The sequence below is a fragment of the Sorex araneus genome, chromosome 6 (assembly GCF_027595985.1).
Source record: "Sorex araneus isolate mSorAra2 chromosome 6, mSorAra2.pri, whole genome shotgun sequence".
NCBI lineage: Eukaryota > Metazoa > Chordata > Mammalia > Eulipotyphla > Soricidae > Sorex > Sorex araneus.
Window position 1 is genome coordinate 112,152,673 of NC_073307.1, and position 20,874 is coordinate 112,173,546.

The 20,874-nt window shown below is 38.9% G+C and overlaps 2 protein-coding genes across 5 annotated transcripts in view; both read right to left on the minus strand.

Moving 5' to 3' along the window:
* Window positions 1-20,874, minus strand: part of IRAG1 (inositol 1,4,5-triphosphate receptor associated 1) — a 141,282-nt gene that overhangs the window by 37,449 nt on the left and 82,959 nt on the right. For all 4 annotated transcript variants that reach the window (XM_055142788.1, XM_055142789.1, XM_055142790.1 and 1 more), the window contains one exon: window positions 1,079-1,202. In XM_055142788.1, the coding sequence (XP_054998763.1) occupies window positions 1,079-1,202 (124 nt within the window). The remainder of the gene's footprint in view (window positions 1-1,078; window positions 1,203-20,874) is intronic.
* LOC101537749 (charged multivesicular body protein 3-like) lies at window positions 11,362-12,201 on the minus strand. Its single transcript, XM_055142791.1, is given in 2 exon segments — window positions 11,362-11,917; window positions 11,919-12,201. Coding segments are annotated over 2 exon segments (654 nt in total). The 5' UTR covers window positions 12,110-12,201; the 3' UTR covers window positions 11,362-11,454.

Sequence of the window (20,874 nt, forward strand, 5' to 3'; positions counted from 1 at the left end):
TTGTGGGAAGAGGGATCCAAGTTTACCCTTGTGTGTTAGAGAAATGTATGTGTATGTAAATATTACCTTTGCATGCAGGTTATCCCAGCACCACTTGTTAAAATTACTGTGCTTTTGTCAGAAGTATATTGACCACAATATTAGTGAAGATGACTTATTTGTCATCTGCATGTCTTAGATAAGTTATTATTTTATCATTGAGCAATTTCTTTAATACTCCATGTCTATATCATTCTCTAGATGCGCCTGTTTCATAGTCTTCTCACAGCTTCACTCCCTGAAATTATTCATTTATTCACTTGAATATTACTTGTCTCTCCATCTAGAAAGTAAGTGCCATTAGAACACTGCTTGTTCTCCATTCTAATGTCTGGCACATAAAATCGGCACTCAATCAATATTTTTTTTATTAAACTCAAATGTATTGCTTTTGTGGGTGTATCTCCCTGAGCCATCTTGTGCAGTGAATTATCTTTAGACTCTTAGTAAGCATCAACTGACTGTGTCTCCAATTTAGGTCTTTGGTCCAGTTTTGCTACTGGGCCCATTCAGCTTGCTGCCCTAAAAACTCTTCCTTGGCATAGTTCCCATAGAATATGAAACTAAGTCCCTTATATTTGAACACAAGTATAACATTCCCTTCTTCTTAAGGGAAGGAAAGTCTTAAGGCTCTGGCTTCTTTCTGAGAGATGACATCTTATGAGACAGCTTACCTAGCTCAAGCCCCAACCAGAACTAGATAGCTCTAGGTCAAATCAACAAAGTTAGAGGCAATTGCTACTGCAGCCAAGGTCAGGAGGGTAATTTGGAGGTCAGAGGGAGGAGATTGGAGACCAGCAATGTGACTGTTAACATAAAGTTTGTTACTGGCCAGTACTCTTCCTGCTCTTTGTGTTAAAATGGCCCAGAGGGACCCTTCACTATTTTTCTGTATTTTATATGCATGAACTCTGTATGGATCACTAAAACATGGCCCTTCTGGGATCATTCGTTAAAGGTTATTACTCCTCTGTGTTCCTGAGAATCTAACACGGGGGCCTCTTATCACTGTCCTCCACAGCTCACGTCCCAGTTTTACCTTCCAGGGAGAGACTTGTGGACCCGCAGTTTGCGCAACAGCACATCAGAAATATTGGGCATGACCTCCAAGCCACTCTTTGACTCTTCTTCCTCAAGAGCTGGGCTGAGTTCAGAAGGGGTGCCTGGAAAAACAGACAACTTATAAGTGTCTACTTGAAATCACAATTGAAATGCTGGTAAATCACTATAGGGACTAAGGAAGACTGACTTTTAATATAAATTTTAGTTACATGCCCAGGAGCCTTATAACTGCAATTTTATCCTCATAAAGAACTAAAAATTCATGATCCCATTTTATAGGTGGATAAGCTAAGACTCAGCAAGGTTAATAATTTACTTAAGGTCACAGAACCAGTAAACAACATGGCCAAACTTCAATTTAATTTGCACCAAATCCTATGTTCTTCCCAATATCCCCATAACACCAAACAGGGTCTATCTAAATTTGTATGTTGTATTTTTTCAAGTGGAAGCTAATTGGCTGTTTGGAAAAGGCTTCTTTGTTTTTGCAGACTTCTTAAGAAGCCTGTTGCCCATCTTTCCCCCCAAGTTTCTGAATTATTTTTATTCATGTGTTAAATTAAACCTCTTCTCCTTAAATTTAATAAGTTAGTAATTTCACAAATTCATACCAAATTATTTTTAAGTCAAATAAATTCAAAAGTTAATTTTTGGTTGTTGTTTTTGAAGGGCCAGACCCAGTGATGCTCAGAACTCATTCCTGGCTCTGTGCTCAAAGAGATCTCTGGTAGGGGAGCGGTTGAGAGCCCTCCCCCCACCAAGGGACCCAGCTCCAGCAGCTAAGCTCCACAACCCAACCGCCCCCACACTCCAGGTAGTTTTCCACATGCTCAGGCTGAGCCTCATGCATGAGTGAAGTCACATGGAACCCAGATAATGCAGAAATTTGTGACCTTGGACTCTAGGCTCAACAGGACCCGGGTGCGGAGATCCTCTGCCCATTTTCCCCAGTCTCCAGTGACCCAGGGGTCACACCCATAGGCCACCTCCTGTCAGTGCCAGATAATAACCTCGCTGGCCACCTTCCAGAAGTCACGGCTGCTTCTCCCAGAAGGGAGCATAAAATGAAGCCCCCATAACCAGGCTATCAGACTCTACGCCAGGCTGTTTCATTTGGGGTGCCCAAGAGGGGGGTAGGTGAGAGCCCTCCCCACCCCAAGGGACCCAGCCCCTGCAGACGACCTCCACAACCCAACCACTGCTGTACCCCACATGCTTGGGCCAAGCTTTACATATGAGTGAACATATTCCTGGACACATCATAAGATACTCCCTACCCATTTTCCATAATTAAAACACCATATTTTATAGGGTTCAGACAGCAAGCAACAAATCATAGAGGGAAATATATATATGCATATATATATATTTTCAGACATATATACCAAAGCTCACATCACCCAAACTTTAACAACATGTTAGTGATACCCTGTAGAATGTCTTAATGGCTCCTGCCAAAATAGAACAATCTTCACACTGTTTTCCATATGAACACTTTTTTGTAAGCATGTTCAGCAGTTCTTCATAACAGACAATACAAAATATATTCTTTTGTTTGTGTTTTGGGACAGAGATTGGGGCTTGGGATGGAAACATCCCGAATTTGGTGGTGGAAAGGTGTAATGGTGGTGGGATTGGTGTTTGAATATTAACTGTAATCAAATATTGGAAGTAACTTATAAAGTAAAAAAAAAATTTTAAATACAGCTCTGGTGGTGCTCAGGAACAATATACAAATCTTTTGAGTTGGTAAGTCTAGATTGGTTACCTGCAAACAATTTCAGTAGTTTTATCAATAGTGTCCTACCTAGAAATCAGCATTTGGTTCACATGGCTAGGAACATAAACATATTTACTGGAATGAATTCAAGGAATTAGTTCCTTAAAGTTCACTGAAATATAGATTCTAGAGGCCAAAGTGATAGATAGGAGATGGAGTAGAGGGGTAGGGTGCTTTCTTTCAGGTGGTACCAGGGTTTATTCGTTGGTATCCCATTTAGTCTCCTGAGCTCCTCCTGGAATTATCCCTGAGCACAGAGCCAGGAGTAAGCCCTGAGCACAATAACATATATATATATGCGTATATATACAGATATATATATATATATTGTTTGTAGTCAACTGAATCAATGGATAGCATTTTGACATCTAAGTTCATGCTCTGAAGGCATGAAGAACAAATCAGGTCTTATTCCCCTCCAACCTTTTCCTGACTGGACAACAGCTCTTATGCCACCCCAAAGCTTCACTTTTCCAGCTCTAGACCTGTCTTTTTCAGCAGCTCATTATGACCCACCATGAACCTGATTCTATATCTCATCCTTTAACTGCATATATTCTGGCTGTTGCTGTTTCAGAAGCCAAAGTGATGTGCTTTATCCAGCAATTTGTACAGATGGACATTGGCAAATGACCCTGGCACTGTTGCTTGTTATTCAAGCAGAACAGACTTGCTTATCATGGGCTGAAAATGCTTAGGGCTAAAATCTCTTATTTGAGCCAAATGACTTATCTTAACCCCATACAATGGTATCATGGTATCTTTTCATTTGCATCCTGAACTTCATAGTTAGTCACGCTTTAGCATTTACCATTTAGACTTTACCATTTCTCCATATTTTACCACTTATCATAGATATTCCAAAACTGCTTAATAATTTTCAGAAGTGTAGGCAAGGTCAGAAATCAGTACTATAGTCATAGTTGTGCGAACCATGTAAATGGAGCTAAAATTGGGTCACCATGAATGACCACACAGAGAGAAGAGGAGGTCTAATTTGACACGAAGTAAATTATGTTTAAATACTTTGAGCTTCCCAATGACAGAATAGTGTACATGAGTTTTCTGGTACTTAGAATATCCTAGCAAAGACTGGATAGCCATCTGTCAGAGGCCGGGTAGTCAGTGATATTCTTTTGGATATAAAATAAGATTAAATATTTACCTGTCACCTTTGGGTCATTTTGGTATTTATTACTCTTTTCTAAGTGACAGATTGTGAGCTGCATGATGCTTCTGACCTTACTCTGCCCTTATGGATTCCTACAGCACCAAGAATAAAGGTCATTCATGGTGACTTATTCATAGTGGGACACATGAGAAATCTTTATAATTGAACCATAGAGATCTGTCCAGTGAAAACCATACCATGAACTTTTGCCTAGAAAAACACCTGAATTGAACTAAAAATAAGAAAAAACTTGGGGCCAGGGAGATAATACAGCAAGTAAAGTGTTTGTGTTGCATGTGGCCAACCTGGGTTCAATCCCTGGAACCCCATATGGTCCCCTGAACATCACCAAGTGTGGTCCATGAGTGCAGAGCCCAGGAATAAGCCCTGAGAATTTACAGGTGTTCCCCCATCCAGAAACATAACAGGCCTTGCTAAAATGGTTGCCTGAAGAGTGACCTCAGAATTGGTTGATTCCAGAACCAACTAGCTTCCTTTCAACCAACCAACGCCACCCAAATTAACAATAGTAATAGCACAAGAGTTTAATACCAACTCAAAACACACCATCAACTCTCAAATACATCAAATGTTAAAGATAATGACCAGGGCCAGAGAGATAGTACAGAGGGTATGGGATTCAATCCTGGTCACCACGTATAGTCCTCCAAGTACTGTCAGGAGTGATCCCTGAGATCACCGAGCTAGGAATAAGTCCTGAGCACATCTGGGTGTGACCCAAAGTCTGTCTGTCTGCTGTCTGTCTGTCTGTCTATTATCTATCTATCTATCTATCTATCTATCTATCTATCTATCTATCTCCACACATGTATGTATAGATATGTATAGATATATATGATATATTTTATGTATCTCTATATATACCAGAGAAAGAATTTTTCTAGGAATAAATGTAGAGCTTAAACCCTTGGTAATCCTTCCTTCTTTCCTCAGAGAATGAGTACTGAGAGAAATATGAAAAAGGAAACTTCTGTCAAGGACACAAAACCACAAGATAGGAAAGGAAATAGACTGGGAGGAGTACAGGAAGACGGCAGTAGAGGTTCAGAAAGTTTCTCTTGAGTGGAAGGATCTCTATTCCACCACAAGTACATAGCAAGAGGAAAAACTGCCTGTGCTGCTATTTGCTTTTCTTATTGAGGAGGAAGACAGAGGAAATAAGGAATGTTGTGTAATATTCTATCAGAAAAGATCATAGAGCACCGTGAAAAAACTTACCAGAAAGAGAAATAAGAAAATGAATACCAAAAGCCCTTCAGATGGAGTCAGTGGAAGTTGACACATGGAAAAGCGCCCCCCCAAACCCCCTCCTTGAAATTGTCCCCTCCCCCACATCCACACATTGGTAAAATAGCCTAGTGATCAAACTCCAAGAATTTTATCTATATCCTTATTTTTTTTTACCACACATAGGAGATAAGAATGATTGGAAAGAATTGGGTCAAAAAGGGAAAGTAAATCTGTTTGCACATCATCTCTACTATTTTATTCTGAATTACTGATATAATATATAGTCCACTGCCACCCACATAAAGCAATAAATATACCATAATTTGGTGTAATAAATATAAGTGTTGGACTATGTATGAATAAGCAAAAGAGATAAAAGCAATTCCACAAACACCAGTACCTCCAGCTCAATTGGAATTTCCCCCTTTTCTCAAGGAGTAAAAGCAGACACAAATTACTGGTATTTTCTGTTCTTGAAAAGAACAGACATCTCAGATAAGATCTGAAAGACTAAATAAAAATGGACCTATATAACATATCTAAGTAAGAAAAATTGGGATAGAAGTGAACATTCTACCCATATGCCAAAAATATGGCAACAAAAGACAAAGGTTTTTTTCAAACACTATAACTAAATAAAAGAAGAAAAGAAAAGAAGGAAGGTATATAGAGGGAAATATTTAGAAGATAGATGTCAGGATTAGAAAAAACTTGCAAGAAACACATGCAATATATGAAAAATGTGCACCACAAATGCTTTTGGCATTAAATTAGAGCATTAAAAATATGATGAGACTGATGAAATAGTACAGTGGATAAGGAGCTTGTCTTGCATGTAGCCAACTGGAGTTCAATCCCTGATATCCCATATGATTCCCCAAGCCCATCAGGAGTGTTTCCTAAGCATAGAACAAGGAGAAAACCCTGAGCACCATCAGACATAGCCCTTAAACCACAACCAAAAAATGTCAATAATGGGGAAAGGAGAGGGAAGAAACTTCCTTAAAGAAGACATTTCTTTCACAGTCCAGTTACATATCCTGGAGTCTTTGGAGCACACTCCAAATTCTACAATACTGACAGCCCAGTGGAAACACACCAAATTATAATGTAAAATAACATAAAAGCCAATGACTCTCAATAAACAGTAAAACAAAAGGTTCAACAACAGTCTAGTAATCCTCAGACAAGGACTTAATGACCCCATGGTGAGAAATAACAATTTTCACAAATTTTCTTTTACTAAAACATTTTTTGATAATACCACTATCCATTGAGTTGTAACAAGCAATATAAAATAATTTATTTTGTGCCTGCTAAGGGGCAGGCTTGCAGGAGTGGTTGGGAAAGTGGGAACAATGGTAGAAAGGAAAGTCACACTGGCAGTGAAATTGGTGTTGGAACAGTGAATGCCTGTGACAACTGTATTATGAACAACTTTGTAAACCATAGTGTTTTGACAAAAGGAAAAAATTTTAACAAGACATATAGATATCCAATAGGTATAGTAATCTTTATCACCTATCATTAGGGAAAGCAAATCTCTACAATTACTATTTAGAGATGGCATGTATTAGTGAGAATGACATGTATCAAAAATCTAAGAACCGGTGTTGGAAGGGATGTGGTGAAAAAAGAACCCTCATTTGCACCTAGTGGAATGTTATCGGTTTAGCATTAAAGAGTCTTGATTGGAGCTGCTGGCTCAGGCGCCGCCAGCGAGTGATGTAATTACCAAAAGAATTTTCCCTGGACTTCATATAGAAATTCAAAACCGCGGCGATAGCAGCCGCGCGACCTAATATCTCTTGATTGTCAGCAACGTGTAAATGTTCCTTTTTAGCAGGGCCTACCGTGGGTGGAAACTCCAAACAATAGTACTGAGTTTTTTGTTGAAGGGTAAAAGATTGTAGCAATAGAATTTTAGGCAGAATTTTCCCTGGACTTTATATAGAAACCCAAAACCGCGCAGCCGCTGCCGAGGCTGCGTGACCTAATGTCATCTAATCATCAGCAATATGAAATGGGTCCTTTGTAACGGGTTGGACTTTGGGGGGACCATAATAGGGTTAAAGTTTGTTGTGATGTGTAATTTCTGGCTGTACTTTCCCTGGACTTTATACAGAAATTCAAAGCCGTGCAGCCGCTGCCATGGCTGCGCAACCTAATGTCATTTAATCATCAGCAATAAGAAATGGTTCCTTTGTAATGGGTTGGACTTTGGGGGGGACCATAATAGGGTTAAAGTTTGTAGTTACGTGTAATTTCTGGCTGTACTTTCCCTGGACTTTATACAGAAATTCAAAGCCGCGAGGCCGCTGCCATGGCCGCACGACCTAATGTCATTTAATCATCACCAATATGAAATGGTTCCCTTTTAACGGGTTGGACTTTGGTGGGAAATCCTAACAAGAATAGTAAGTCTTTTGCTGAAATATTGAAGGCAATCAAAGTGGTAGCCATCTCTATAGACTGAACTAAGCCATATCCCCATGCTGGCTGAGAAGAAATATCCTTCTTTCTCGGGAAGAAACGCGGCGTGGTGTTAACCATAGTATGATGTCCATTAAGCTGACACGGACCTGGAGGCGTGGGAATGGGATACAAGGGAATAAATTATTATGTACTTGGAACAGCGGGACGCTGGTGGAATCTCGAGCCAGGGTCAATACCAGTGTATTACTTTTGGTTCCAGAAACTGCTTGCAGACATTCTACCAGACTATCAACTAAGCCAGAGCCCCACGCTGGCTGATGACTGGAAATAACCATCTTTTTTGGTTTTTTTCCTTTTGTCAGGCAGCGTGGTGATTACTAAAGAGGCATGAACTCGGTGGCATGGGACGAGGGGGGAAAAAAATAGAAAAGCTATGTAACAAACAGCGGGACTTAATATCTCTACATTCTCAGCAATGGAGAGCTATCAAATGCTTCCTTGACAGTAGGACTGTCTTTTCCTTTTTGGGGGGAAACCCTAGCAACAATAGTGAGTTATGTGTTGAAACATGGAATGTAACCAAGATAAAGCGTAAACGAAGTGAAACTTACCACTTACAAGGGCGGGGACTGGGGGGGGCGGGAGGGGGCGGGAGGTATAATAGGGTGGTTGGTGATGGAATATGGGCACTGGTGAAGGGAAGGGTGTTTGAGTATTGTATAACTGACATAATCCTGAGAACTATGTAACCCTCCACAAGGTGATTCAATAAAATTTAAATTAAAAAAATAAAAAATAAAAAAAATAGAGTCTTGAGCACTTTTTTTTTTTTTTGCTTTTTGGGTCACACCCGGTGATGCACAGGGGTCACTCCTGGATCTGCACTCAGGAATTACTCCTGGCGGTGCTCAGGGGACCATATGAGATGGTGGGAATCGAACCCAGGTCTGCCGCGTGCAAGGCAAATGCCCTACCTGATGTGCTATCGTTCCAGCCCCATCTTGAGCTCTTCGGTGGCAATAAAGAGCAGTAACTTTAAACATTTAAAACCATAGTGTTGCTAAGGAGATAGGTGGAAAAAAGAGAGAACCAGTGAACCTTGGATCATTGGTGGAGGAACAGTGACACTAATGATTGGTTTGGAGTTGTAATGTTGGATGCCTAAAACTCATTACCAACAACTTTATATGTCACCTTGAATAAACTTTAACTGAAATGGTGAGCATTAACACAATTGTAGCCACCTAAGTTATAATAAAATTCATTGTGAGGGGGACATACCTGGTAGTGCTCAAAGGTTATTCCTGGCTTAGTGCTCATGAGTGATCTCTGATGGCATTTGGGAGACCATATATGGTGCCAGAAATGGAACCAGGGCCATGGCCAAAGGAGATTCCTGCAAAGCAAATACCTAACCTTCTGTACTATATCCCTAGCCTCCAATTTTTAATTTCAAAATAAAAGTCAATATTGGAAATCAGAGGTGAGATAAAACATATAAAGATCAGTGATTTCAACATAAGAAAACATTGAAGATTAAAATATCAGAAGTCAACAGGAAATTATTTTTTTTTACTTTGAAAGCTGTTTTCCTTTATTTTAAGCAAAAATTACTGTCCATCTTCCTGATTAAAGTTTGATTACCTACATAACAAAATGCATGGGATTATAAGAAACCCTTAAATTCATTGTCATTTCACAATAAGCTTGCTAGATAAAGGCAATATAAAACTATTTTGTTCGTCCCAACTTGGTTCAGAACTAGAAAGCAACCACAGTAAAAAATGTAAACAAGCAAATGAATTAAAAAGATAATATGGAGAGTCAACAGACTCAAAACAATAGCCAACACAATATTTAAGAACAATAAATTTGGATTACAGCAGGTAAGGTGCTTGCCTTGTAGGCAGCCACGCTGGGTTCAATCCCCAGCATCCTATATAACCCCACAAGCATTGATTGCCAGGAGTGATTCCTGAGAGCACAGTGAGGAGTAACCCCTGAGCATCGCCAGGTGTGGCCCCAAAACATAAAAAAAAAGGACAACAAAGTTACAGGACCCACAGCAACAATTTCCAGATTTACTATAAAGCTACAATAATTCAAGACTGGAAATGGTGAAAGAATAAACACTGTATTAATGGAATAGAATAGAGCCCAAAAACAAACCAGTACAATCAACTGATCCTTGACAGGAAAGCAGGACAGTACAATTGAACAAAGTTTACTTATAGCAAATGGTGCTCGAGTGACTGGACATTCATATTTTTAAAAAAAATTCCAGATGCAGACCTTTCCCTTTTTACAGGAATTAACTGGAAAATGCATAAAACATAAAACTCCCAAAAGAGAATATAGGAAAATATAGGTGACCTAGGGTTATGGTGATAACATTTTTTAGAGTCAACACCAAAAGCATGGTCATGGAAGAAATTACTGGCAACCATAAACATCATTCAAATTGAAAACTACTACTCTGCAAAAAAAAAAAAAAGGCAAGCCACAGACTGGGAGAAATATTTGCAAAAAGACATCTGATATAGGACTTAAGGCAACAAACACACCTAACCCTTTAGAATAAGTAACTTGGGGCTGGAGAGAAGTTCAGTGGGTAGGGTGCTTGCTTGCCTTGCATGTGGCCGATCTAGGTTCAATCTCCCAAGCACCACCAGGAGTAATTCTTAGGTGCAGAGCCACGGAGTAACCCCTGAGCACTGCCGGGTATGAGCCAAAAGCTAAATAAAAACTGAACCAAAGACTGACAGACTGATCAAGGAAAGAAATTAAATGGCCAAAACATACAAAAAGATATCCTATGCATAGTAGAACATTACAGATTAAAAACAACTGAGGGGCTGGGGAGATAGCTGAAGCACATGCCAGCATGCATGAGACCTCAAATTCAATCCCTGAAACCACAAGGCACATACAAGCGCCACTGGGTAAAGCCATGGTGGCCCCAACACAGCTAGGCCTACCTCAAAGGAAATTGCTCTTGGCACCCAACACTGCTAGGGAGACTTTTCCCTACCCACCCCCACCCCCCAAAAAAAATTGAAATGGTCACTATGTACCTATTAGAATAGTCAAAAACCTGAATACTGATAAGACCAGCGCTGGTGAGGATGCGAATAAGAACTCTCATGCACTGCTGGTGAAAATGCAAAAAAGTACAGTGCTATTTGGAAGCAGTGTGACAGCCTCTTATTAAGCATACTCTTACCAAAGGATTTGGTAATTATACATCTTAATATTTATCCATGTCCCATATGCCTGGCACCTCTTCTTTTTCAAAGCCCAAATATGAAGTATTTAGGAAGTATTCAGCTACACCTTGAATGTTCACTGCACATGACAATCTACAATGAAACCAAGTGTTAAAGCAGAAATTTATTAAAATCCTTTATATAGTGTTTTACAGACAGAAAAAAATGTACTGTCCTCAGCATTCAAGCAACCAACTCTTACGTGCAGAAGTGTAAGAAGACAGATGCCTTTGCCACCATCTCCCACTTGCCCCCAAGAGATGTTTCAACTCTTAAAAATGCTGCATTTATTTATTACTCCGCATCTCAAAAGCTCTCCAGAGAGTGAAGACACATGAGCAGAGAACCTGCTTCAATCAGGTCTAGTGCAAGAGACATAGAAGAGCGCAGCTTGCAGGAGGGCACAGGCTGGGGAGGGTCAGGAGATGAGCCTGGGACCCACCTCAGCCCTAGCTGCGGAGTGTGGCCAGCCGGGACTGCATGGCTTCCAGGGCCTCTTCCTCCTCCTCATCTTCTGAGGCAGCCATAGCTCCTGGAGGTTCAGGGTCTGGAAGGGCGTCGGTGACTTTGCTAGGTGCTTTCCCCAAAGCCCCTGCTGTAATTTCAAACAGAATTTTGTCGATTTCCATTTCTGCTGCTTCTTCCATTTCTTCCTGATCGTCCATGCTTTCAAAAGTGTCCTCTAACATCTCTTCTATGATCCCAGCCTTCATCATTTCTTTGGACAGTTCCCGCATGGTAGCCTGGATTTCTGGGATCTTCACAAGACTCTGCATGGCCTTCATCACTTCTGTGCTCTTTTGCAGGGAGCCAGCCACTCGCAAAACAGCCAGCTGGTTCTTCATTCCCATGAGCACGGAGTTCATGTGCGCTCTGGAGGCATAGAGTTTGCTCACTGCTTTTCTTGACCTTGGCCAGAACCACACAAACATCCTTCTGACCCTTCTTGGCAGCATCTTTCACAGATCGTTTTACTTTTTCTTCTTCTCTTTGGATATCTCTTATTTGCCTCTCAACGACTCTCATTTCCTTTCTGATCTTCAATGACCATTCATTGACCAGCTCCTTGGGCGGCTTCTCCTGGGTTTTCTCAAACAGCCCCATGGCGAGCCGAACTGGGCTCGCCCCTTCCGGCTTCCCGTTCCCCGCGCCCAGGCAGGTCACGGGTGGCCGCTGGGGCAGGGCCGCCGAGGCCAGAGGGCAGGAAATTATTTTTAAAAATAAATAAATCCAGGTGTCTGGAGAGATAGATAGTACAGTATAATAGTTGAGGTCCTTCCCTTGCATGCACCCAATCTGGGTTCTATCCCTGGCATTCCATATGGTTCCCTAGTCCCACCAGGAGTAATTCCTGAATACAGAGTCAAGACTAATAACTGAGCATTACTGGGTGTGACCCCTAAACTTTAAAACATAATAACAAAAATAAACCCAGTAAATTTAACCAATATATTGGAAACATGAAAAATTTAAGCAAATATAGACTGAATTAGAAGGTAGGCAGGGAATGCTAATAGGAATATAGAATTTTAAAGGAGAAAAGTTCATATATTTAGAAATAGAATAATTGACCTGCATCGAGACACTGATGACCATCAAGTGATCATGGTGCCTCGAAAATATGGCCAAAACAAAAGGATGAAAGAATATATTTGAGGTCATAATAAAAGAAAACATTTTGCCAGTAAAGGTAAAAGTCTAACTTTCGGATAGGAATAGCACACCACATTATGAAAAGAAATGTGGGTAAAAAAATGTTTCTCCAGCTCCCCAGTTAGAGTAAGTTTTCTGCAGTGCAAGGTGATGGTTGAGGGTGCCAGACATCAGCTGGTGGCAGATATCTATAATTGCAAACAGAGTGTACCATCCACAAAGTTCTGAGGGAAAGATTGGCCCAAGTTAATAACTCAACAGTCCTTTAAGAATAAAGAAAAAATTTTCAAACCTACCAAAACTCATAGAACACAGCATTTCTGAGTCTTTCTAGAAAAACTAGGTAATGAGATCCAACTTATCAAGATATAAATTAAAATAATAAACAGAACTAGCGATGAGCAGTAAATCCTTCCACATATATGAGTTAAGGCTAAGCAATTAGGTGAATTATGGTTACAGAAAGGAACATAAATTTAATAACCCTGACAATAGAACAGTTTGTTTTTTGTGTATGTGGAGATGGAAAGGTAGGAAATAGAAAGGCAGGAAGAAATACTGCTCATCTCAACTTTCCTTGCAGAAAGTCGGTAGGGATCATCTAAATCTGAAACATGTCATGTTTAAAGAAAAAAAAAGGTAACTCAGTGACTCTTCATGAATTTCATAATATATATTTTAAACTTTTAAAAGCTAAACTCTTTTGTTTGTAGGAAGCAATTACCAAAGTTCAGCAAGTCCTATAGTTTCACTTCCCTTTAATTCAGTTTCAATGGCATCTTAATACTTTTTAGTGTTTTTATTATTTTAATACATAAAGTGATAATTTATTTGAAATGAACTACCATACAAGTGAAGAGTAAGTATCAGAAATATCAGTCAGAAAAAAATACAAAAAGAGCCTAAACTAGTCTAGAATGTTTGTGAGAGGCCAGCAAGTTATGAGCAAAGGGGAACGGAGCAAGATGTGATATGGGAGGTAGAGGGGAATCAGATTCTTATCATTCTTATACAATGTAATAGGCACTCAACTGAGAGTAGCACTTCATGACAAAATAAATATTGCATAGTATTCTTGCAGAGTAATTATAAGCTATAAACAAACCCACAAAATACACCTCTCTGAAGGCAGTGGAGGCTGATTTTGGTTTCACTTTATTTATTTTTTGTTCTGGAACCACATCTAGTTATGCTCAGGGCTTGCCCCCAACTCTATGCTCAGGTATCACTCCTTGTGGGTTTGGGGAGATATATTGGATGCCAGAGCAGATTAGAGGTGGTTTTGGAGAAGTATTCAGATTTTAAAAGAAAGTGATCAGGGAACCAGGAAAATGGTACAAGAGTTAAGGTGCTTGCCCTGGATTCAGCTCTCTGCCTGAGATCCTCATCTCTTCCTTAGTTCAAAGCTGCTCCTCTGAAATCTATTTTTTACCCAAAATCTATTTTTCAATTAGTTGCTTCTTCTTCCATGTTCTACATACTTTATATACCTAATGTCTCAACCTAGGTATTGCAGTATTTAGTTGTCTATCCTTGTGTTCTCTCCTAGAAGGTGAAGATGAGATTATTTACTTATTCGATTTTTATTGAGTGTTTTCTATGCCCCACACAATGAATTTAGAGTTAGGACTATAAAGCTAAACAAAACTGATGTGCCACTGTTGTCTGGGAGCATGCCATCTCAGGGACAGAGATGAATCAGACAAACACTTACATTCCATTCCACACTGTGCTAGGTTTTACAAAGGAGCAGGGTCTGGAAAAGTGGTGCTGGGAAAATCTTCCCTATAAAGGCAGTGTTCTTTGAACAGATATCCAAAGACTGGATGGAGTTCAATGGGCAAAGACGAAAGGAGGAACATTCCTGGTAGAGGGAGCAGCTTATACCAATCCTAAAATAGAAGGAATTGAATTGCTGAAGGAAGGCACAGAGGGTTCATCAGGAGAGCAAGAATGCTCATAGTAGATGCTGGGGGAGGTGAGGCGAATTAACAACTTGGACCTAGTAAGATGTCATTAAAGATCCTAGAGCTCATTCTAAAAGCAAAAGATGCTGAAGGTGCTGACCCAGATTTGCATTTTATAGATTCTCTGGCTATGTGTAGAAAGCATGTTGAGCAGGGTGAGACAGTCAGGGGTACAGGCAGAGGGATGGGATAAGAGACTATCGGTAATTTCAGTCTTCATTAAAGTCTTCTCATTGTTGACAAGTTGAATATTTGTCACCTCTCCATTTTTATCATGTAGTTCTGAAACTGGCCTGTAGTTTGACTTCAAATGACCTAAATGATCACTGTATCACTGTATCACTGTCATCCCATTGATCATAGATTTGCTCGAGTGGGCCCCATAACATCTCTATTCATCCTAGCCCTGAGATTTTAGCAGCCTCTCTTTACTTGTCCTTCCCAGTGGTGCCGCATTACAGGCTCTTCGGGGTCAGGGGAATGAGACCCATCATTGTTAGTGTATTTGGCATATGAATACGCCATGGGGAGCTTGCCAGTTTCTCTCCCTCAGTAGCTTGCCAGGTTCTAGGAGCTTTGTTTTATAGTCTCTGGATGTTGGCTGTTGATGATATTACTGGTGCCAGGCGCAGTTTCTGGGTGTGACTGCCTAGTTACTGGAAAATGGGGAATCTGGGTGGAAGAGGCCCAGTCCTGATCCGAGCAGCCTTGGAGATCTCAGCCCCAGGGCCCCACACACCTGGGTTCCTCTGCCTAGATGGTAAGACCTAAATATTCTACAAATGTTACCTGTGAAGAGAACTGGTTGGACCATTGCAGAGAACAAATGCAACAGGAAAAAGAGCCTCTTCATGTTCAGAAATCAAAGGAGAGTCAAAGTTCTGAAGACCCTAGAGTTTTCTGATAAAAATCTTCCCCAACTCTCAAGGGAATAGCCAAAAACTATAAGAGCCTTAAGCTTTCACTATACTTATGAAAAGCTTTATATAGAATCATCATCTCCAGTTCCTGATAAGACCCCCAAAGACTTTTTCCTGGGGATAGGGAGTCATGAGGGTCTCCAATGAGGAGGTTGCCAATGGTCAAGTCAGAGCTAGTGTCCCCAACATAATTTTGCCATCACCAATGCTAGGGGAGTTAAGAAATGTATGAATTCTAACCTTACTTATTAAAAAAAAGTAAAGTATGTTTGTGGTGTTCACTCTTCCTCCTTCTCTCAAACCAGAGTGCAGATTTTCCCATTTTCTGGCTACACCATAAATAAGCATAAAGTCTCAGTGGTGGTTAACATGGGAGGGGCAAAATGACAACAAATAACCTAATATTCTCAAATGATCATGTGGAGCAGAACCACCTGTTAACCTGCCAGCTCAAGTTAGGATAGGTACTAGAGTATGAAAAAAATACACACTCTCTAGGTCATTATACTTAAGCACCCTATATCATAGAAACTTAAATTTTTCCTTAATTGACACATGATGTTTACAGGGTAATTTCAAAGAGATAGTGGACAGATAGAACATGTAAAAGGAATATACCATGACCAAGTGAACTTTATTCCATAAATTCTCCAATTTATGGAGAATTGTCAGTTATTCAAGTGATATAAACATGATTCTTTCAATAGCTATTCAAAGCAATTGGATTAAATTTAACACAAATTTGAAACTCAGAAGAGAATATTTCCTTAAAATAATAATAAAATTATAAAAATAAAATTATATTTTATCATATAACTAAATAAATATTAAAACTACTTTAAGTATATCTATTGAATAAGATGTAGCATGATCCTTAAAAGAAAAACAAACAACAAAATTAATTAGAGAAACAAAACTAGTTTCCTCATTGCCATTATTGTATCACAAAGGAAATGTTGCTAAAGTAATAAAACATATGCAATGCCTAATAGAAATCCATACAAAGACACATAACTAATACAGATACTGAATTAAAACAACTTTAAATTATGGATAGAGTATAAATTTGGAAAAATAAAGACATTCTACAAAGCAGTGTACCATCTTTGGAGTTAGATATACCCAGGTTCCAGTGTTGTGAGCATTTTGTGAAATATTGTCAAATGCTTAGTACAGCTACTGAATCATAACAATCATCTAAAGTAGTCATGCCACCCAAGGACAGTAGATACAAGGGCCAGGAAGATTGCCCTATAGCTGGATGCCTGCTTCATGAGCGGAGGGGATAAGGCAGATGGAATAGAGAAGGGATCACTAAGAAAATGATGGCTGGAGGAATCAGTCAGGATGGGCGATGCATGCTGAAAGTAGATAATGGACCGAACATGATGACCTCTCAGTGTCTGTGTTGCAAGCTATAATGCCCCAAAGTAGAGAGAGAGTATGGGGAATATTGTCTGCCATGAAGGCAGGGGGAGGGTGGGAAAGAGGGGGTATACCGGGGATATTGGTAGTGGGGAATGTGCACTGGTGGAGGGATGGGTGTTTGATCATTGTGTGATTGCAACCCAAACATGAAAGCTTGGAACTATCTCATGGTTATTCAAGAAATTTTTTTAAATTAATTAAAAATATTTTAAATAAATAAATAAAGTAGTCATGCTAGTTAGTCGTTATAGTAATTATTCCATTTGTTAACAGTGTTTGTTAAGCAAGAAACATGTACAATATCAAGATGTATTCATCTAACTCAATAATTATCAGATAGAACAAGCTAATGAAAATTTTCTTCACAAAAAAACAAAATAAAAATATAAAGCACATAGATCATATCTCAATAAAAGATATGAGAGACTAGACAAGAGACTTAATTTTTTTAGTGAAGAAAATATTTTTTATTGAACAAAAACTTGCTTACTTATAAATATATGAGTGGGGGAGAAGGAAAGAAACATGTGTTCAAGAGAGAACATGAACTTGAAAGAATAAGAAAGCAAACAAGGAAAGAGACATAGGAAGAGACATGGTCAGGGGAGACCATGGGCTTGAAGAAGCAGGCCAAGAACCTAAAATATTTTATTAGAAAATGAAAGGAATACTTTAATTAACAAAGGAACAAATCACATGTCTGAATGGAAGTAAATGCTTACAAATTGAATAATCAGAAACTAATAGAAAATTATAACAGTATTCTGGATCTGATATGTAGCCTTAAAGTAATCACACTAAAAATATTGCATAAATGGTATAAATTTTACTTAGAGAAACTTATTTAAACTTAAGTTAGAGTTAAAAGACTCCTGTGCTCATTTTTCCACAAGGTAATGAACGCCCACTGAGGATGAGGGACACATTTAAAGATTCTACTAATAGGTGTTTGGACTAGGGACATGAACCCAAGTCTCCTGACTTCTTGTCCAGTTCTCCTTTCAATATTTTGCACTACGTTTTCTTATCTAGACTATAATAAAATTCTGAAAAGAACAGCCAGAGAAAAATAACCCCCTGCACAGCGGGCATTAGTAGTTAAAAGAGTGCAATACTGATCAGAATAAAAAAGAATCATGGGTATAAAATTAATCTTTTTGGGGGGTTAGTTATACAAGAAGTTTAAATACAACAACAGAAATTTATAGTTATATAATCAAACCAATTGTGAAATAATGATAAATATGGACAAATACAGGGGCTATATCTTACTTATTTAGAACTTAAGGAATGGTGGGTGAATTTTTATTTATTTTACTTTAGTAGTTTTGATGCTCAGGAGTTAATTATTCGGTGCTCAAGGGTAACTCCTGGTCATGTTTGGAGGACCATGTGATGCCAGGGATCAACCCTGAACATGTGCTCAGCCTGTTGAGCTACCTCTCTGGCCCTGAGGGTGAAATTTTAAGGTAAGCCTTTTCCTAGGGCTTTGAATGGGGGTAGGGAAGAAGTATAATACATTATAATTATTACTATTAGTTTTGTTTTGTTGGGGGAGGCACATACTCAATGATGCTTAGGGATTACTCCTGGCTTTGCATTCAGGAATCACTCTTATTTGTTGCTGAGGGGACCATATAGGATGCTGGGGGTCGAAACTGGGTCACCTGAATGTAAGGCAAGAGCCCTGTGCACTGTATCCTCTCCAACCCCAGTAAGTTGGCTGGGTTTGTTTGTTTGTTTGTTTGTTTGTTTGCTGTTTGAAAAAATTTAACTTTCATCTGTAGCACTGTAGTCCCATTGTTCATCAATTTGCTCGAGTGAGCACCAGTAACATCTCCATTGTGAGACTTGTTGGTACTGTTTTTGGCATATTGAATACGCCACAGGTAGCTAGCCAGGCTCTGCCATGCAGGTGGGATACTCTCAGTAGCTTGCCAGGCTCTCCAAGAGGAACAGAGGAATTGAACCTGCATTGGCCATGTACAAGGCAAATGCCCTACCTGCTGTGCTATCGCTCCAGCCCCTTAATTTTTATCAGGAAGTAAAAATCAATATATTGTATCATTATACATACACACAGATATGAGTTTATATACTAAAATAAATAAAATTATTCTGGACATAATAATGAAGTGATCACACAAATACATATATTTTTTATCCTGGACTGGAAAAAGAGATGTTTTGATAATGTTATTTGGAAATGTTTCTAGTTCACTTACTTTTTTTATTAATAAAGTAGGACCAATGTGTTCATCTAAGCCTTAAATGCAAGATCTTACAAAGATTACTAAAATAAGATTTAGTAAACTATTTGTAGCATTGATTTCCAGTTTCTACTGAACTCATGCCTTTCTAATGTACAGCCGCTATATAATATTGTTCACAAATACTAAGATTCTAGCCATTACTAATATGTTTTGAAATAGTTCAGGAAATATAAATTGATTGAATTCTAAGTAACAACAAAAGAAAAGTCTTTTAATAGTATGAGAAATGTGAAAATTCTCTCTTTCTCAAACTAAGTGATTATACCTGTATATCCTACAGCATTGAAATTAAATTTTAATATATTTTTTTGGCCAGCAATCAGCAGCAAGGCTTACCTTAAAGAGGAGGTTTGGGTATACAAATCTACTTTTTTAAAAAGAGATGTTTCAGTCACAATTAATGACATATGAAAGATAAAGAGAAAGATTTAGTTAAGAAATGTGTAAAGTCAGTAAGATGCACAGTATTTGGGTAAGGAATATTGTGAGTTAAGGTATTCATTAGCTTAAGTCCCATTTTTGAACATTTTGAACTTCTTCACCTATAGAGAGTGTGTTATGTTGGATGACCTCTGGGTCTTTTAGTCTAAATTTCTAGGATTCTTTAGAGGATAATGGAGAAGAATTTACTTTGAAGCCAATAAGACCTTAGATTGAATGGTCTTTCATCTTAGACCTGGGAGGAACTTTACAAATCATTTTCTAGTCACATGTTTTTATAAAGATTTTGTCTTGTAATCAGTAATAGTGCTTCTTCTCTCCTGACAGGACTATCTTATGTCAGGAGAACTGGTGAAACTGATTTTGTATTAGTTGTCTATTTTTTTAATGCATTTGCTTTATTTTTTATTTATTTTGCTTTTTTGGGATCAGACCTGGCGGTGCTCAGGGATTCCTCCTGGCTCTGCACTCAGGAGTTACTTCTAATGGTGCTCAGAAGACCATATGGGATGCCGGGGATTGAACCTGGGCTGGACGCTTGCAAGGAAAACACCCTACCCTCTGTACTATCACTCTGGCCCCAGTTGTTTATTTTTTTTAATTTAAAAAGAAATACCAAATTTCTAAGAGCTTTAATCTTCACAAAAGCTGGATCCATGACTATTTTAGATATCTAGACTTCTTGGATACCTGAAAATATAAGCAGGTATTTTTTAATTGTCATAATTATATTAGGAGAAATTAGGAAAAATAAGCTCTCTAGATCCTTTTCAGCCCAAATTCTTTTTCATTTTTATTGACTCACTGTGAGATAAGTTATATATTTTTTCATTCTTGAGTTTCAGTCATACAATGATCGAACACCCATCCCTCCATCAGTGCACATTTTCCACCATAACCCCCCCCCATCTCAACCCTCCCCCTTCCTCTATGGAAGACAAGTTACTTTTTAAAGTAAAGAAATATATACCTTCCAATGGCATGAAAACAAAAATACTTTTACATTTTTCTGAGAACCCAGGAGATGGCTCAAGGCACAGAGTGCATGGTTTGCCCAGGGTTGACTCCTGGCACTGCACAGCTTACCAGTCCCTTTTGGGTGTTTTCTCCACTCCCCACCCCCAGTTGTTGAAATCTTTACTTTTAGAATCTCCTTGTTAAGAATAGTAGAAATAAGTACCAGGAGG